We start from the raw sequence: 15740 nt of genomic DNA on the forward strand, positions 1-15740 counted from the left end.
GACCACCCACTTACCAAAGCACCGACCCGACACAGTCCCAGGCCCCGGTGTCCGCCGCAGACACGCCTCCCGGGAGGCAGTGCGCCAGCGAGGCGGCCGGGCCGGGGCCGGTGGAGCCTGGCTTCCCACCCAGCCTGGCTGAGGTCAGGACGGGGGAAGGGGGGGGGGCACAGGCAGCGCCCAGCTGGGAGACACCAGTGGGGCTGGCCAGTTGCGCCCTGCAGGGGCCATTCCCACTGCTGCCCGAACAAACCTGAACCCATATGTTCACAGGGCACCACACACAGTCCCCCCCAGAAGGCCGGAGGGGAAATAATGTTTCACGCCAGGGCAGTGGGCACTGGAGGGCACGTCTGCTCGCCTGGAAACCTGATTGTGCCTGCGTGGGGAGGGCCGCTCGGTGCCTGGAGGAGCCGCGGGTGTGCAGTGCTCAGCTCTGCTCCAGCCCGAGGGGGCGTGGGGGTGACAGGAGAGACACCAGCGCCCAGTCAGACGGCGGAGGAGGAGGACCCGGAGCCCACTTCCCAACGGATGCGTGGTCCCGTTAGCTGTTCAAACACAGAGGATCAAACTGTTTCAGGGGCGTGGCCACCCGCTCTGGCCTTTCGAAACCACCTCCGCTCTCCCAGGCTGCTTCAGTCTCATCCAACCTGTGCCATGTGCGCGCAGGCCTAACTGGTGCAGTGAACTCTATGCCAATGCTTCTTCACAAACCGCCGCCGACGGGGCGAGGTGTCCCTGGCGCTGGTGTGGGGCGGGAGGCGCCTCCCCAGCTCTTCAGACCTGCTGCCCCGGGGTGGCCCGGCCGTCCCGGGGCCCTGGGGCGGCCGCCCCTACTCCTTGGGGATCTCGAACATGCAGAGGCTCTTGTACTTCTGCAGGAGCCCGCTCTTGGTCCGCACCTGCTCCCGCAGGCGGCGCAGCTGCTGCTGCTGCTGCTCGGGGCTCAGGTGGATGCCGGGCATGGTGCTGACGAGCTTCCGCATCTCCTGGAACTTGGCTTTGAGGGCGTTCAGGTCCTGGTGGACGTCGGGGCTGTCCTTGTCCATGCTGTGGGGGCAAGGGCAGCCGTTAGCTCAGGCCTTGCATCCACGCCGGGTTTCCCCGCTCGGCACCGTGCAAGCTCGCGCACCTAGTGCACCGTATCTGACACCCGTCCCTGTCAGGACTCAGGACTCTGGCCGTGAAAAGGCCCCTCACCAGCACACCTGCTCTCCCTCCTCGGCTCCAGGGGGACCAGGTCTGCCTGGTCACTGCATCCCCCATCCTGGTGCACGGACGCTGCAGATTCCCAAGAAACGTCCGCCCAAAGAACGAACGCTGGGCCAACACGTACGTAAGCGCGTGCTGAACGAACGGAGGACCACGGCCCGGCATCGCCGAGCCAGTGCCGGAGCCAACTTGCAGACACACTACATTCTGTGCAATCGGAGCCATTGCCAGCCAATCAGGAGACTGTGCCAGCCAGCCAGAGCTAATTTTAGACGAGATTCTGATGCTGGCTTGAACCTGTTAACGTAAGGACTCATCTCCATAGAACTGCTCATAAATTTTAAGCGGGTTACAAGCCACCAGCGGATACGGGCTTCCTCCTCCCTGGCGGGGCCGTGGGGTCAGGTTCACTCGGAAGACAGATCCCCGCTTCACCTCACGAGCCGCGCGGGACCGGCAAGCCCCATCATTACTAAATTCAAAACCAACAAGAACGACCCCCCCACACACACCTACTATCAAAGAAATGGCCTGAATGCGGCTCCTGTACATTTTTTTAGAGGTTGGTGGATGAGCTTTGGAAAACAAACATTTGACACTAAAACAAAAGGCCGCTTCGGTGAGCTGTCCTCAAAGGGAGCCACTGAGGCATGAGAGAGAAGGCTCAATGATCATGTGTTTTTTAATAAACATTCGTCCCTGGTAGGAAACTTCAACCCAGATGGTGCTAATTCAGGCTGATTATTCACTACTTCTCTGCTTACGCAGACAGAAGAGCGATGTTTCCTGGCGTTCTGACAGCTACACCTCACGCCTTGTGGGTCGGGCGGCCCTGAAGACCTGCATTAGTTATCAATACGTCTACACTCAGGCAGAATGCAGAGAAGTAGTCGTTTCTTCCAGAGAATGAAAGGCCGAGCAGCTCTTGCTGTCGCTGGGTAACTGGAACGCCTGAGATGCAATGAATGCCCTGAACTCGGGAGCCGGAGCTGGGCAACAGAATTCCAGAGAACCGCAAATGGTGTGGAAGAAAGCAAAGCAGAGGGAGGTCTTCTGCGTCGTTTTTGCAGTGCCTGGGATGGAATCCAGGTGCTGGCACGGGCTTCGCAAGTGCTCTGCACAAGCTACACGCCCAGCCAGGGGATGGCTTCTATTCTGTAAGTGTCAGCTCAGGCCCAGGGATCTCGACGGGAAGCACCTGGACGCCGGGAGCGCTACGCCGGACGGCCGTGTGCTGACATGCTGTTGGGGACTTAAGTCCCAAGGAGGTTTTGAATTTCAAATACAGTTTTAAGAAAAGCAGACCCAGACCACAGGAGTGTGGAATGACACAGTAAAAACAAACACATTAATTAAAATGCGGAAGGAAGTTACGGTAATCTAATTCTTGCAGCTAACCTAACCTGGCCTGAAAGAATATTTAATTCTGATGGCAGAAAGTGGGCCACGTCCAAGATGCTGCACCTGAGACCCGGTCTCCAGGGCTGCCCTCCCCCTCCCGTTCTCCCCTCTCTCCCTCAGCTCTGGGGATTGAACCTAGGGTCGTTCTAACTCTGGGCTACACTCCCTGCCCTATTTTACTTAAAAACAGGGTCTCACTAAGCTGCAGCGGGCCTCGTTAAATCGCTGCCACTGGCCTGAACTGGCAATCCTCCTCTCGCAGCTTCCCAGGTACTGGGATAACAGGTGTGCACCACCAGGCCTGGCAGGGGTGCCCATTCTTTGGCCAGTGACTTTTTTTTTTTTTTTTTTTTTTTTGCGGTACTGGGGGTGGAACCCAGAGGCTTCCTATCTCCGGGCTATACTCCCAGACCTATTTTATATTTTATTTGGAAACGGGGTCTCACTAAGTTGCTGAGAGCCTCACTAAGTAGCTGAGGCTGGCTTTGAACCTGCGCGATCCTCCTGTCTCAGCCTCCCAAGCGCGGGGATTACAAGCGTGCGCCTCCACGCCCGGCTGGCCAGTGACTTTTTAGGCAAGGATATGGTCTTCAGATAAGAAATAAGGAGCAGACAGAGCCAGGCGTGGTGGCGCACGCTTGTAATCCCAGCATTCGGGAGGCTGAGACTGGAGGATCGCGGTTCGCGGACAGCCTCAGCTCCTTAGTGAGGCCCTCTGCAACTCAGTGAGACCCGGTTTCAAAATAAAGAATAAAAAATAGGGCAGGGGGTGTAGCTCGGAGGTCGAATGCCCCTGGGTTCCATCCCCAGACCACCCCCCCCAATGGAGCAATGGCCGATCATGGCGGCATATACCTGTAATCCGAGCACTTGGAACGCTGAGACGGGAAGACATGTTTATGTCTGAGGACAGCCTCGGCGTCACAGTGACTCTCAGCAACCTAGGGAGACCCTGTTCCAAAACAAAAGATAAAACAGGGCTGGGGGGTATAGGTCCGAGGTAGAAATGCCCCTGGGCTCAATCCTCAGCACCACCAAAAAAATACAAAAATACAAAAATAAAAATAGAAGAAGAAGAAGAGAAATAAGGAGCCATATGAAAACCTGCCCGAGGGGACTGCGCCAGCCGCGCCTGCCCTAGTTGGAGGCGGTAAATAGCACAGAAGCCCTGGGGCGAGGAAAACACGCTATTCAGGAACTGGCTCAGCCGCGGGGAACCTGCTGCCAGGATGACTGTGAAGTACCCTGCCCAAAGAACAGCGCGGGCCCGCACACCAGGGAATGAGCGGGGCGCTCCAAGCGGCCGCCTTTGTGTTCACCGTTACTCATCGGCCAACTTTAGAAGGAAAGAAAAAGGAGACTGGGTCAAGAAGGATGGGAGTCGTTCAAACGAGGGCAGAGTCGGGGCACTCTGGCCCCACCGGCCGTGCCTCTGTGGGTGATGCCCGGGCATCCTCCAGCGGGCCACAGGACATCGCTGCCCCCAGACTCACGGCAAGCAAAGAGCAGGCGGGTGGGTGCACTCCAGAACCACGCACCCTGACTTTCTTGGCTCTCTTTTTTTAATTTTTTTGTTTTTTTTGGTGTTACTGGGGATGGAATCCTTCTACCCCACCGGGCTACACTCCCAGACCCATTTTATATTTTTTATTTGGAAACAGGATCTCTTAAGCCTGCGAGGCTGGCTCCGAACAAGCGTGATCCTCCTGTCTCTGCCTCCCAAGCGCGGGGATTACAAGCCTGTGCCTCCATGCTCGGCTCTTTTTATATTTCTAAGCATGGCCATGTTAGCGCAGATACGAGCCGGGAATGCCCGGGCAGTGTGTCTACGGGCGAGAAGCAGGCCCGGGCGGTGCCTCTTCACCCTCTGGGTGGCATCTGGCCCGGCTCCGGAGTCCTCCGCCTCCAAGCTTCACCCGTCAGCGAGGGTCCTCCCTGCCGCAGCGGCGCTCCCCGCACTAGCACCCCAGCGCTGCCTCTCCTCTCCTGCTAGCACTGGCTTCACTGGCCCAAAACAGTTTTTCCTTTTCTTTTAAATAGTAATAGGTGCTCGAGGGGGAAACAAAAATTAAAAATGAGAGGCACGAGGGCTTAACAAAGGGAAGTCCCTTTAATCCCGGCCCCGGAGATGCCGTGTGTCAACACGTGACCCTCGCCCGCTGCAGACGCTCTGTCAATAGACGGCCGCACGTGCGCGCTCGCGCTGTCTGCTGGCGCCGGCAGTGTGGACGCGCGGCTCCCCCTCGCTTTCTCCACCTGACGCCGGTGGCTGCCTTTCCGACCGCAGCGCGCAGGGTTACACGGCCTGGGATGCCTGCCACTCATCAGGAAACAACAGACATTCTGAAGCTGCATCTTTATGTACTTGTGCAAGAATTTTGGCAAAATAATTTCCGACCAGTGGGAACTCTCGGACAAGTTATATAATTTGACAGATGTGCCCGAAATGCGCTGAGCAGTGCACAGTGGCGCCGCCCTGGAGTCCCCGCGACTCAGGGGGCGGAGGCAGGAGGATTCCCAGTTGGGAGTCGGCCTGGGCAACGCAGTGAGAGCCCATCACAAAAGCCATGAAAACAACAAGGACACCCTCTCTGAAGGCCGCCCCGCACCTCCACGCGGGCGTGGACCACGCCGCCCTGGCCTGCGGGAGCTGCTGCTCCCTGCTCTAGCTCTGCCGGCATCCACACGGCCCTGGCTACGAGGTGCGCGCTCAGCATTCTTCTGCGGGAGGGGTGACAAGAGGTTGTGCTGCTACAACAAGTTAAAAAAAAATGCTGCTCTAGGAAACACCCCGCGACGTGCTCATGTACTCCCGGCTCATGGCTGCTGAGGCTGGCCTTGAACCTGTGATCCTCCTTCCTCAGCCTCCCAAGTACTAAGATTGCAGCTATGTGCCCCGGACCTGGCTACCCGCTGCTCTTAGGGTGCCAAGTGCACCTCCCCCACCTGTCCTTCCAGCAGGCTGAGCACTGTCTCTGGACTCTGGGGAGCCCACACCCACCCCACTGGGTGAGCTCCCAGGGGTGGGTCCTGCGGGCTCCACCTCCCAGAGCCGCCTGCCTGCAGACCCACTGCCACGCCTTCCCTGGGGCCCCAGGCCCCTCACCCACCTACATCTAGCCCACCTACATCTAAAAGCCCACATCTGCACACCAGTTGTTTACAACTTCCAGAGCCCCCTCCCCATAACCCAGCCTGGCGAGGTCAAAGGGAGCAGGGCCACGGGTACCACCCACAAGCACCTGCCCACCCCTCCGGGTGGGGGCCCCTGCTGGGGTGGGGACTGTGGTCTGCGGAGCCCGCACACTGGCCGGCACCAGGGCTGCAGCTGCACACCCATGCAGGCCTCAGCTGGCCGGGAGGGCTGGAGGATCAGAGCAGACCTTGCGTGGGAAGAGGCAGGTCAACACAGCCCGATCCCATCAAAGCCCAGCGGGCGCTGAGGTCTTGCTGACCTGCAGGCCAGGGCTGCCTCACAGCGAGCCAGGTGAGGGGCGCCCGGCACCCCTGGCAACCCAGGGCACTCAGAGTAAAGCACCTAATTGAAACCTGTTGTGGGAGTGCCCGTATCCCCAGAGTGACCGACTGGGCGGCCAGGAGCGAGTTACGACTGCAATTCAGAATTCCTAGGCTGGGACACTTCGTTCCGGACTCAGATTAGATCTGGTGAGTTTGAAGGAAAAACATTATAGCTTTCCCTGGTCTGCAGACCTCACTTCATTCCTCCTTTATTAGCGTGTCCTTTGATAATGTAGCTTTTGTGTGTGTGGAACTAGGGATTGGAGCTTTTATATACTCTAGACCTCAAGTTGGTATTTATAATACTTCTTGTAAGCATAGGATTTTTCCTTTCCCCTTTTATTTTCTTTCTCTCTCTCTCTCTCTCTCTCTCTCTCTCTCTCTCCCCTTTTGATTTAGAGTTCAGCCCTGGGGCGCTGTACTTCTGAACTATATCCCCAGGCCTTTTCATTTTTTATTTTGAGACAGGTCTTGCTAAATGATTGCGGCAGGCCTTCAACCTGTGACTGTCCTGCATTAGCCTCCCCGGCAGCTAGAATTACAGGTTTGTGTCAATAAACCTGGCAACTCATTCTTTAAAAATAGCATAAGCAAGTGGGGTGCAGCGATGCGTGCCTATAAATACCAGTATCCGTGAGGTTGAGACAGGAGGATCCTGGGTCTGAGGCCAGTCTCAGCAATTGAGAAAGACCATGTTTCAAAATAAAAAATAAAATAAGGGTAGGAGTGTACCTCAAAGGTAAAATGCCCCCGGGTTCCATCCCTAGTACCAAAAAGTAGTAACGACAGCAGTAGCAACAAAAACGGGGAGTTTTAATTATTCATTCAACCGTGGGGGAGACGCAGGGCAGGCTACTGAGCGGGGAGGTCCAGGCAGGCTCCCGGGTGCAGGGACCTTCTGCTGTAGCTCAGAAATGGAGTTTTTCAGCCAGGCGTGGTGGCGCACGCTTGTCATCCCAGCACTTGGGAGGCTGTGTCAGGAGGATCGCAGTTCGAGGACAGCCTCAGCTACTTAGTAAGGCCCTCCGTAACTCAGTGAGACCCTGTTTCAAAATAAAGAATAAAAAATAGGGCTGGGGGTGTAGCTCGGAGGTAAGATGCCCCTGGACTCCATCCCCAGGACTGAAAAAAAAAAAAAAGAAAGAAAGGAAGAAAGCCGGGCGTGGTGGCACACGCTTGTGATCCCATTTGGGAGGCTGAGACCGGAGGATTGTGGTTCACAGCCAGCCTCAGCTACTTAGTGAGGCCCTCTGCAACTCAGTGAGACCCGGTTTCAAAATAAAGAATAAAAAATAGGGCTGGGGATGTAGCTCAGAGGTCGAATGCCCCTGGGTTCCATCCCCAGTACTGAAAAAAGAAAGGAAAGCAGGCAGGCAGGCAGCCTTCCCTGGAGGCCTCTCCCTGCCCTGGGCACTTGGGGCAGCAAGCCCACTCTGGGCATTGTGGGGGTCTGGGCGGTGGTGGGCAGTGCCATGGAGGGCCCCGAGTTGGGGGCTAAGGATCTGGGGAAGGATAGGGAGATAGGGGAATTCTGAGCAGAGAAAGACGAACCTGACAACATGCCCAGGATGAACTGCACCAGAGAGCTTAAGGCAAAGGGACCAGACGTGAGCGTTTGTACTTTGGGCCTCGCTGAGTGGCTGAGGCCGGCTGTGCACTGCGATACCCCATCTCAGACTCCCAAGTGTTGGGGTGCCAACCGTGTTAGTACTAACCCTCCCTCAGTGAAGGTGGGCCTGGCCGACGAGACGTGCCCATAGGCTTGAGAGCAAATGAGTGGGCACGAGGCCAGCGTTCCGCAATCAGAGGTGAGCTGACCTCAGGGCCTGCGGGGGCCCCGGCGCGGACGGGTCTGGGGGTGTCAGGACGAAGCCGTAGGGTGGAGAGCAGAAGGGCCGGAGGTGGACCAGAACACCCCGGGAGCTCAGTGTGTGATGAGGCGCCCGTCCCTGTGCGGGGCGGGAGGAGGGGGCGACGGGCAGGCGCTGTGCGCCTTCACCCTTCACCAGCGCCCGCCAGGAAGCATCCAGAATTAAAAGAAAGAACTGGAGCCATCAATCATGGGGAAAGGGAACTAATATTCATCATTTTAGAGTGGTAAGGCCTTTCTAGGCAGGATTCACACTCAGAAGTACATTTTTTCTTTTCTTTCATGGCCCTGGGAATTGAATCCAGGAGAATTCTACCTCTGAGCTACATCACCAGCCCTATTTTATATTTACTTTGAAACAGAGTCTTGCTACATTGATAAAAGTCTCGCCATTTGCTGAGGCTATCCTCAAACCTGCAGTCCTCCTGTCTCAGCCTCCCAAGTACTGGGTTTCCGAGTGTGTACCACCACGCCAGACTCAGCAATCTTAAAGGAAACGCTGAACAGCTCCAACTGCCTGAGATGATGTCGTCCTGAAAGAAACGAGCCCACCATCAAACCACCATGAAAGACGGGAGAAAAGGAAGGTTCTCAGTGCGCCCGACAAGGACAGGACTTCCTTCCTGCACAAGAGCTGGGAAAGGAGGACCTGACAGAAACACGGCGCTTTCCAGGGAAAAGGAGAGATGCCCTAGGACTGCAGATGGAAAGACGCTTGTCACAGCTAATCAAAAGACCAAGACGAGCGCGTCACCTCTGACCTCTTGGTCAGCCACGGTGAAGCTGGCTGGTGGCGGCGGCGGTGTGGGGACCGCAGGCGCAGTGAGTGGGACACGAGCCGCGACTTCTCTCTGGACTCTAGCAGTCATCAAAAACGCGCGTCACGCGGCCCACCGCTGCACGAGCGCCCTGCTGCCGAGAGCCCAAGGCGGCACCGACAAAGCCTCCGCGCTGACCGCAGCCCGAGCCGGGAGAGCAGAGGGAAGGCCGCCCCGCGCCCGGCGCCCCGCACCAGTGCTGGCGCGGGCCCGCTACCTGGCAGAGCCACGGCCGGTTACATCAACAGATTTACAGGTGAACGGAAGCGGCCCGTCCACAGGACTGGATTTTGGAAGCTGGTGAGAATGATAGAGCACTCTGAACTGAGCAGCAGCTCACGAAAGAAAATATGCGCGTGCCCTCCGCTCCGGCGGTTCCCCTGCTGAGGACTGCCCGCGGGAGCTTGCTCAGACACAGCGCGCCCGCCCGGCAGCGCTGGCCACGGCAAACTGAGAAACCACAAGAGCCTCCTGTGTCAAAAGAAAGAATTAAAAAATATGCAGGGGATGGAGCTTGGAGGTCAAATGCCCCTGGGTTCCATCCCCGGACCCGTAAAAAAAAAAAAAAAGAAAGAAAAAACAGAGGATATAATATGTAAATTCTTTATGAGAACAGGAAAGGCTGTATTCAGTACTTTGATGTTACCTCTTTGCTCAACGCTCTCAGCCAAGAGCAAAGGAGTAAAGGATCTGCCGGGAAGCCGGTGCTGCGGCCTGTGTCCCCCAGAGGGCAGGCGGCCGGGCGGCGGGGCAAGGGCTGGAGAGGCCCTGTGCGCCCTGAGCCTGGCCCTCCTGCCCGCTGGCCAAGCCTACGGGCCTGCACCCACCCGCTGTCCGCCTCACCCACCGGCTCTGCTCCCGCAGGACGTGCTGCCCTCCCCTGCCTCCCGCTCAGCAGTTCATCCTGACCTGCCCGCCCCGGCCACCCCGGCCATGCGCAGCCACCAAGCAGCCGCCCGAGCCTCGGCCCCTCTCCTCCCTCAGATCTGCGACCCGCCTTTCTCTGTGGCGACAGTCCTCTCGCGGGGACTGTCCCCGCCGGAGGCAGCCGGCTCTCGCTGGTCCAGCCTTTCTCACCAGGGCCATCTTCTCGGCTGCCCACGTACTCCTAAGTAAAACGCCAAGAGGCCCGGGGGAAGCGCCTCGCGTGGGAGACACCTTTCCACTTTCTCGGAACAGAGTGCCCTGGCTTTCACTTGTGGAAGCAAAGCCGTCCCCAGGTGTCTTTTTTCCTGGGCTGGTCACACAGCCTGGAGAAGGGACCTCACGTGGGCTGCTGGGCTGAAGCCGGGTTGGAGAGAAAGGCCTCGGGGTGGGGGCTCACTATTCAGTCTGTGAACTTTCTCTTAATCCCTGTCTCACTATGGCGCCTCACTCCCCACGCCTGCACTGTGCCGCTGTCTCCCAATCCAGATATGCTCTGGCTTATTCCTACCAGAGGAAAAAATCTTGGGAAAGAGAGCCAGCCTGTATTTTTTTTCCTTTGGCACTGGGGATTGAACACAGGGGTGTTCTATCTCTGAGCTATACCCCCAGCCCTTTTTAGTTTGAAACAGGGTCTCGCTGAGTTGCCGAGGCTAGCCTCAAAACTGTGATTCTCCTGTCTCTGCCTCCCAAGTACTGGAGTAACAGGCACGCGCCTCAAGAGCCATCTTTTGATCATCTGCCAAGATGGGAAAAGGCGGTCACAGGGCTGCTCAAGCAGGTAGGCAGGACGGCGGCACCTGCTTCCGGGACTTCTAAGCAATACCCCTCACCTAAGCGCCCCTTTCACCCCCAGTTCCTGAGATCTGGGAAGGCCAAAGTCAAAGGTGTAATGGAGCATGGATCCCGTGCTTGGGAGGCTGAGACAGGAGGATCACACAGGTTTGAAGCCAGCCTCAGCTACTGAGTGAGGGGGCTCTCAGCAACTTTGTGAGACCCTGTTTCCAAATAAAGTATAAAATAGGTCTGGGAGTATAGCCCGGAGGTAGAAAAGCCCCTGGGTTCCACCGCCAGTACCCCACCTCCCAAAAAAACCCACTAAGGCGGCTGCTTCAGAGCCGGTAGGTGGGTTAGCCCTCAGCCATCTGCTGTAACAATCATCTTTTGTCCCGTTCTTTTTGGGACTCAGAGATGCTGAGTTATCTGCCCAAGTCTGCCTAGCCAGCATGCTAATTTGAACCCACTGTTTGAGGCTCATGCTGACGTATTAGAGATAGGAAAGTTACAGCCTGAGAAGGTTGTGTCCACCAAGACAAGGCAGGCATCGGCACACCGACACCGACGGCCCAGGTCCAGCTGACTGCAAGCCCTCTTCTTTCGAGTACATTCTGCTGCCCCTCTTGAAGGCCAGACACCCAAACTGCTCTACTCGGGCTCAAGATATATTCTGTGGGGGGAGGGAGCGCTGAGAGCTATCTCTGTGAATGCCAAGCTTTTTTTTTTTTTCTGTACTGGGGATGGAACCCAGGGCCATTCTACCTCTGAGCTACACCCCCAGCCCTATTTTTTTAGTCTTTTTATTTTTGAAACAGGATCTCACTGAGTTGTGGAGGGCCTCACTAAGTAGCTGAGGCTGTCCACGAAATGTGATCCTCTGGTCTCCGCCTCCCAAATGCAGGTATTACAAGTGTGCACCACCACGCCCGGCCGAATCATAGCTTTTTGTTTTCATTTTTGTGGTTTTTTTTTTTTTTTTTTTTTTTTTTTTTTTTTTTTTGGTGGTACTGGGGTTCCTGGAAGTCCTTCTACCTCCGGGCTACACTCCCAGACCTATTTTATATATTTTTTTAATTTGGAAACAGGGTCTCTTAAGCCAGCATGTCTGGCTTCGAACCTGTGCGATCCTCCTGTCTCCGCCTCCCAAGCACAGGGATGACAAGAGTGCGCCACCACGCCAAGCTTCTGTGTGGTTTTTTGTTTTTTTTTTTTTGGTGGTACTGGGGTTCCTGGAAGCCCTTCTACCTCCGGGCTACACTCCCAGACCGTTTTTTAAATTATTATTATTATTACTATTATTATTTATTTGGAAACAGGGTCTGTTAAGCCAGCGCGCACAGCTGGCTTTGAACCTGTGCGATCCTCCTGTCTCCGCCTCCCAAGCGCGGGGATGACAAGCGTGCGCCACCACGCCCGGCTTCTGTGTTTTTTAAAGACCAGCATACCTATGTTGACCTGGAGCACCCCTTTATAATCCAGCACTGCTCTGCATTTGTGGGGTCCATGCCCATGCTTCTGTCTACGTAGCCACTGCTGCCGCCAAGGGCTGCTTCGCTGCCACGGCTTAGGGACAAGCCGCAGAGTCACCTTAGCCAAGGACACTTCCGTGCCGGGTGAAGGGGGAGCCGATGTGAGAGCAAAGGTTCCAGCTGCTTGGAGGGAGCGTGGAGGAAGAGCATCGGGTCACCCACACACGCAAGCGCATCCGGGCCTTCCCCACCTGCAGCGGCCTGCCGGCGCTCGAGTCGCTCAGGCCGCAAACGGCAATTCCACTTCAGCAAGACATCAGAATGTGGAAACGTGGGCTGGAGGTGTAGCTCAGGGCTAGAAAGCCCCTGGTTCTAATCCCTGGTACATTCCCCCCAAAATGTTCACTGTAAAGTAGCTGCTGTCGGGCCAGCAGAGCTGCACGAAGCTCACTCAGCTTCCTGATTACAGCGAGATGTCGCGTCACGGGACCGACCTGTACCACCGAAGGTCTCTGGTGTGTGCCTGTGTCTGGTCCTGAGGGTTGAACCCAGGGGCGGTCTCTCTCTGAGCTATACTCCCAGCCCTATTTTATTTTTATCTCTTTTTTTTTGGTGGGTCTGGGGATGGGACCCAGAGGCATTTGACCTCCAAGCTACACCCCCAGCCCTATTTTTTATTCTTTATTTTTTGAAACAGGGTCTCACTGAGTTGCAGAGGGCCTCACTAAGTAGCTGAGGCTGTCGCAAACCACGATCCTCCCGTCTCAGCCTCCCGAATGCTGGGATGACAAGCATGCGCCACCACGCCCGGCTCTATTTTTATCTTGAAACAGGGCCTTGCCTCGTTGCTCAGGCTAGCCTTGATTCTGTTATTTTCCTGTCTGAGCCTCCCAAGGACTGGATTACAGGTATATACCACTACACCTGGCTTGTGTCACCGAGGTTTACAAAAGTGAATGCAACCCACGCCTGGTGGCACATGCCTGTAATCCCAGTACTTGGGAGGCCAAGACAGGAGGATTGTAGGTTTGCCGCCAGCCCTACTTAGTGAGGCCTTCTGAAACTTACTGAGACCCTATTACAAAAAAAAAAAAAAAAAAAGGTCTAGAGGGTGTAGCTCAGAAGCAGAATGCCCTTGGGTTCAATCCTAGTATCAAAAAGAAAATAAAGAAAGAGAAAAAACTTCTCTATAATGTTTGCACAATAATACATCTCTCAGGCCATCTCAAGTACTGTCCCTGCCCTTACCCCAAACAACTGTTTGTGGAAGTGACAAAAATTTAGGCAAACATGGGGATCAGGCTACTTTGGCCAAACGGATGACAATCGCATCCTCTGATACATTAAACAAATGCAGGGATCGAATCATTTTGGGGCAAATTCTGTGTGTGTGTGTGTGTGCGTGTGCGTGCGCGCGCGCGTGTGTGGTACTGGGGATGGAACCCTGGGGCATTCTACCTCCGAGCTATACCCCAGCACTATTTTTATTCTTTTATTTTGAAACCGGGTCTCACTAAGTTGCAGAGGGCCTCACTAAGTAGCTGAGGCTGTCCGCGAACCCCGATCCTCCTGTCTCAGCCTCCCATATGCTGGGTTGACAAGTGTGCGCCACCACGCCGGCCTCACACATACACTTTTTAGAAACACGATCCCTCTAAGTTGCTCAGGTAAGTTGTGTGTATCCATCTACACCTACCTACACACACACACACACACACACACACACACACACACACACACACACTTTTACTTTCTCTCTTACTTTTTGGAAACAGGGTGTCCCTAAGTTGCTCAGGTAAGATGTGTGTATCCATCTATACCTACATACACAGACACACTTCACTCTCTCTCTCTCTCTCTCTCTCTCTCTCTTACTTTTTGGAAACAAGGTGTCCCTAAGTTGCTCAGGTAAGGTGTGTGCATCCATCTACACACACACACACACACACACACACACACACACACACACTTACTTTGTGCAGGTAAGGTGTGCGTATCCATCTACACACACGCTTTTTGGAAACCAGGTCCCCCTAAGTTGCCCAGGCTGGCCTCGCCCTGCGACCCTCCCGCCTCAGCCTCCCACTGCTGGGATGGCAGGCGCGGCCCACCGCCCGGCTCGGGATCCCCCTGTTTCACGGGCGAGAGCACCGAGGCGGGGGGAGCCTGGCCGCTCCCGACGCGGCCTCCCCAGCTGGGCCTCGGCCTCCTCGCCGTGACGGCCACGCCCCGGCGGCCCGACCCGTCCTCGCGCGGTCCTCACCACTTGATGATGTTGTGAACCAGAGGCAAAAAGGAGTAGCTCTCCTCCTTCACGCCCGCGGGGGACGGCGGCGGCGGCGCGGGCGACTGCAGCGTCTGGGGCGCGGCGGCGGGCGGCGGCGGCTGGGGCGGCGGCGGCTTGGTCTCCGGCAGCGGCGGCTCGGCCGGCGGCGGCAGCGCATCCTCGGCCTGTCGCCCGGCGGCCACCCCGGCGGAGGCCATGGCGCGGGGAGCGGCCGGCGAGTCAAGCTCTGGGCGCCCGGAAGGCCGCCGGCCGCGAGCGTCGCGCGCTGCTACGTCACTGCCGCGCGCCGCCCGCGCGGGAGGGGCGGGGCCGGGAGAAGGCTCTGAGCATGCGCGCTGGCGCCGGGGCGGGGCGGGGCGCAGGCGACGGCGCCGGGCCGGGGCAGGCTGTTGCTAGGCGAAGAGCGGTGGGCGGGCTGGGGCTGGCCTGGATTTGGTTCTTGGGTCGTGATGGCTAAATTATTAAATAGTCGGGAATAGGAGATTTATTTCAGAAATAGCGGCGTTCTTTTCCCTATTCATATGACGGAGATAGTATAAAAGCAAATAATCTAGAGATCGAACACGACTTCGTGCAGGCCTCAGGTGCGTGTGTATGAAGTTGAAGGGCGCCTGCTTAGAATACAGGGCGGAGGGGATTCATCCCAGGAATAAATGCTGGATCCTAGAAGAAAGATGACATCATCAGATGCCATCAAAACCTTTGGGCCAAGGCGGGCGTGGTGGCGCACGCTTGTCATCCCAGCATTTGGGAGGCTGAGACAGAGGGACGCGGTTCGAGGCCATCCTCTGCTACTTAGGCCCTTTGCATCTCAGTGAGACCTTGTTTCAAAACAGAAGCATAAAAAATAGGGCTGGTGGTGTAGCTCAGAGGTAGAATGCCCCTGGGTTCCATCCTAGTACCGCAAAACAACAACAGCGACAAAACTTTGGACCAGTTCTGTAAGCATTTAGGTCTGTTTCCTTACCCCTGAAATCTTATTTAGAGCTGGGTGCAGGGGCACACTCTTGTCATCCTTGTGTGTGTGTGTGTCACTGGGATTGAACCCTGGGGCATTCTACCTCCAAACTACACCCTGGAGGTCTATTTTATTTTATTTTATTTTTTATTTTGAAACAGAATCTCAGTAAGTTGCAGTGGACCTCAGGAGCTTGCTGAGGTTGACCCTGAGTTTGTGATCCTCCTGTCTCAGCCTCCCAAGTACTGGGATGACAGGTGTGTGCACCTGCTCATCTCAGTTCTTGGGAGGCTGAGACAGAGGATTGTAGGGTTCAGGCCAGCTGCAGCAACTTGGTGAGACCCTGTCTCAATAAAGTAGGACCGGGAGTGTAACTCAGAGATAGAGTGCCCTGGATTCAATCCCCAGTACCATAATCAATAAAGCAATAAATAGCTGAGGGTGTAGCTCAGCAGTAGAACCCTCCTGGGTTTAATCCCTGTACCATAATAATAATAATAATTCA

At 56.0% G+C, this 15740-nt stretch overlaps 1 protein-coding gene across 1 annotated transcript; it reads right to left on the reverse strand.

The window, feature by feature from the left end:
• Nucleotides 1-833: 833 nt before the first annotated feature.
• Nucleotides 834-14474, reverse strand: MED9 (mediator complex subunit 9; the record flags this gene model as incomplete). The annotated part of the gene is made up of 2 exons (XM_080712900.1): nt 834-1050; nt 14254-14474. The coding sequence occupies 2 exons, from the start codon at nt 14472-14474 to the stop codon at nt 834-836; spliced, it is 438 nt and encodes a 145-aa protein (XP_080569026.1).
• Nucleotides 14475-15740: the final 1266 nt, after the last annotated feature.

This window comes from Muscardinus avellanarius (assembly GCF_963383645.1).
Source record: "Muscardinus avellanarius genome assembly, chromosome: 16".
Classification (NCBI taxonomy): domain Eukaryota; kingdom Metazoa; phylum Chordata; class Mammalia; order Rodentia; family Gliridae; genus Muscardinus; species Muscardinus avellanarius.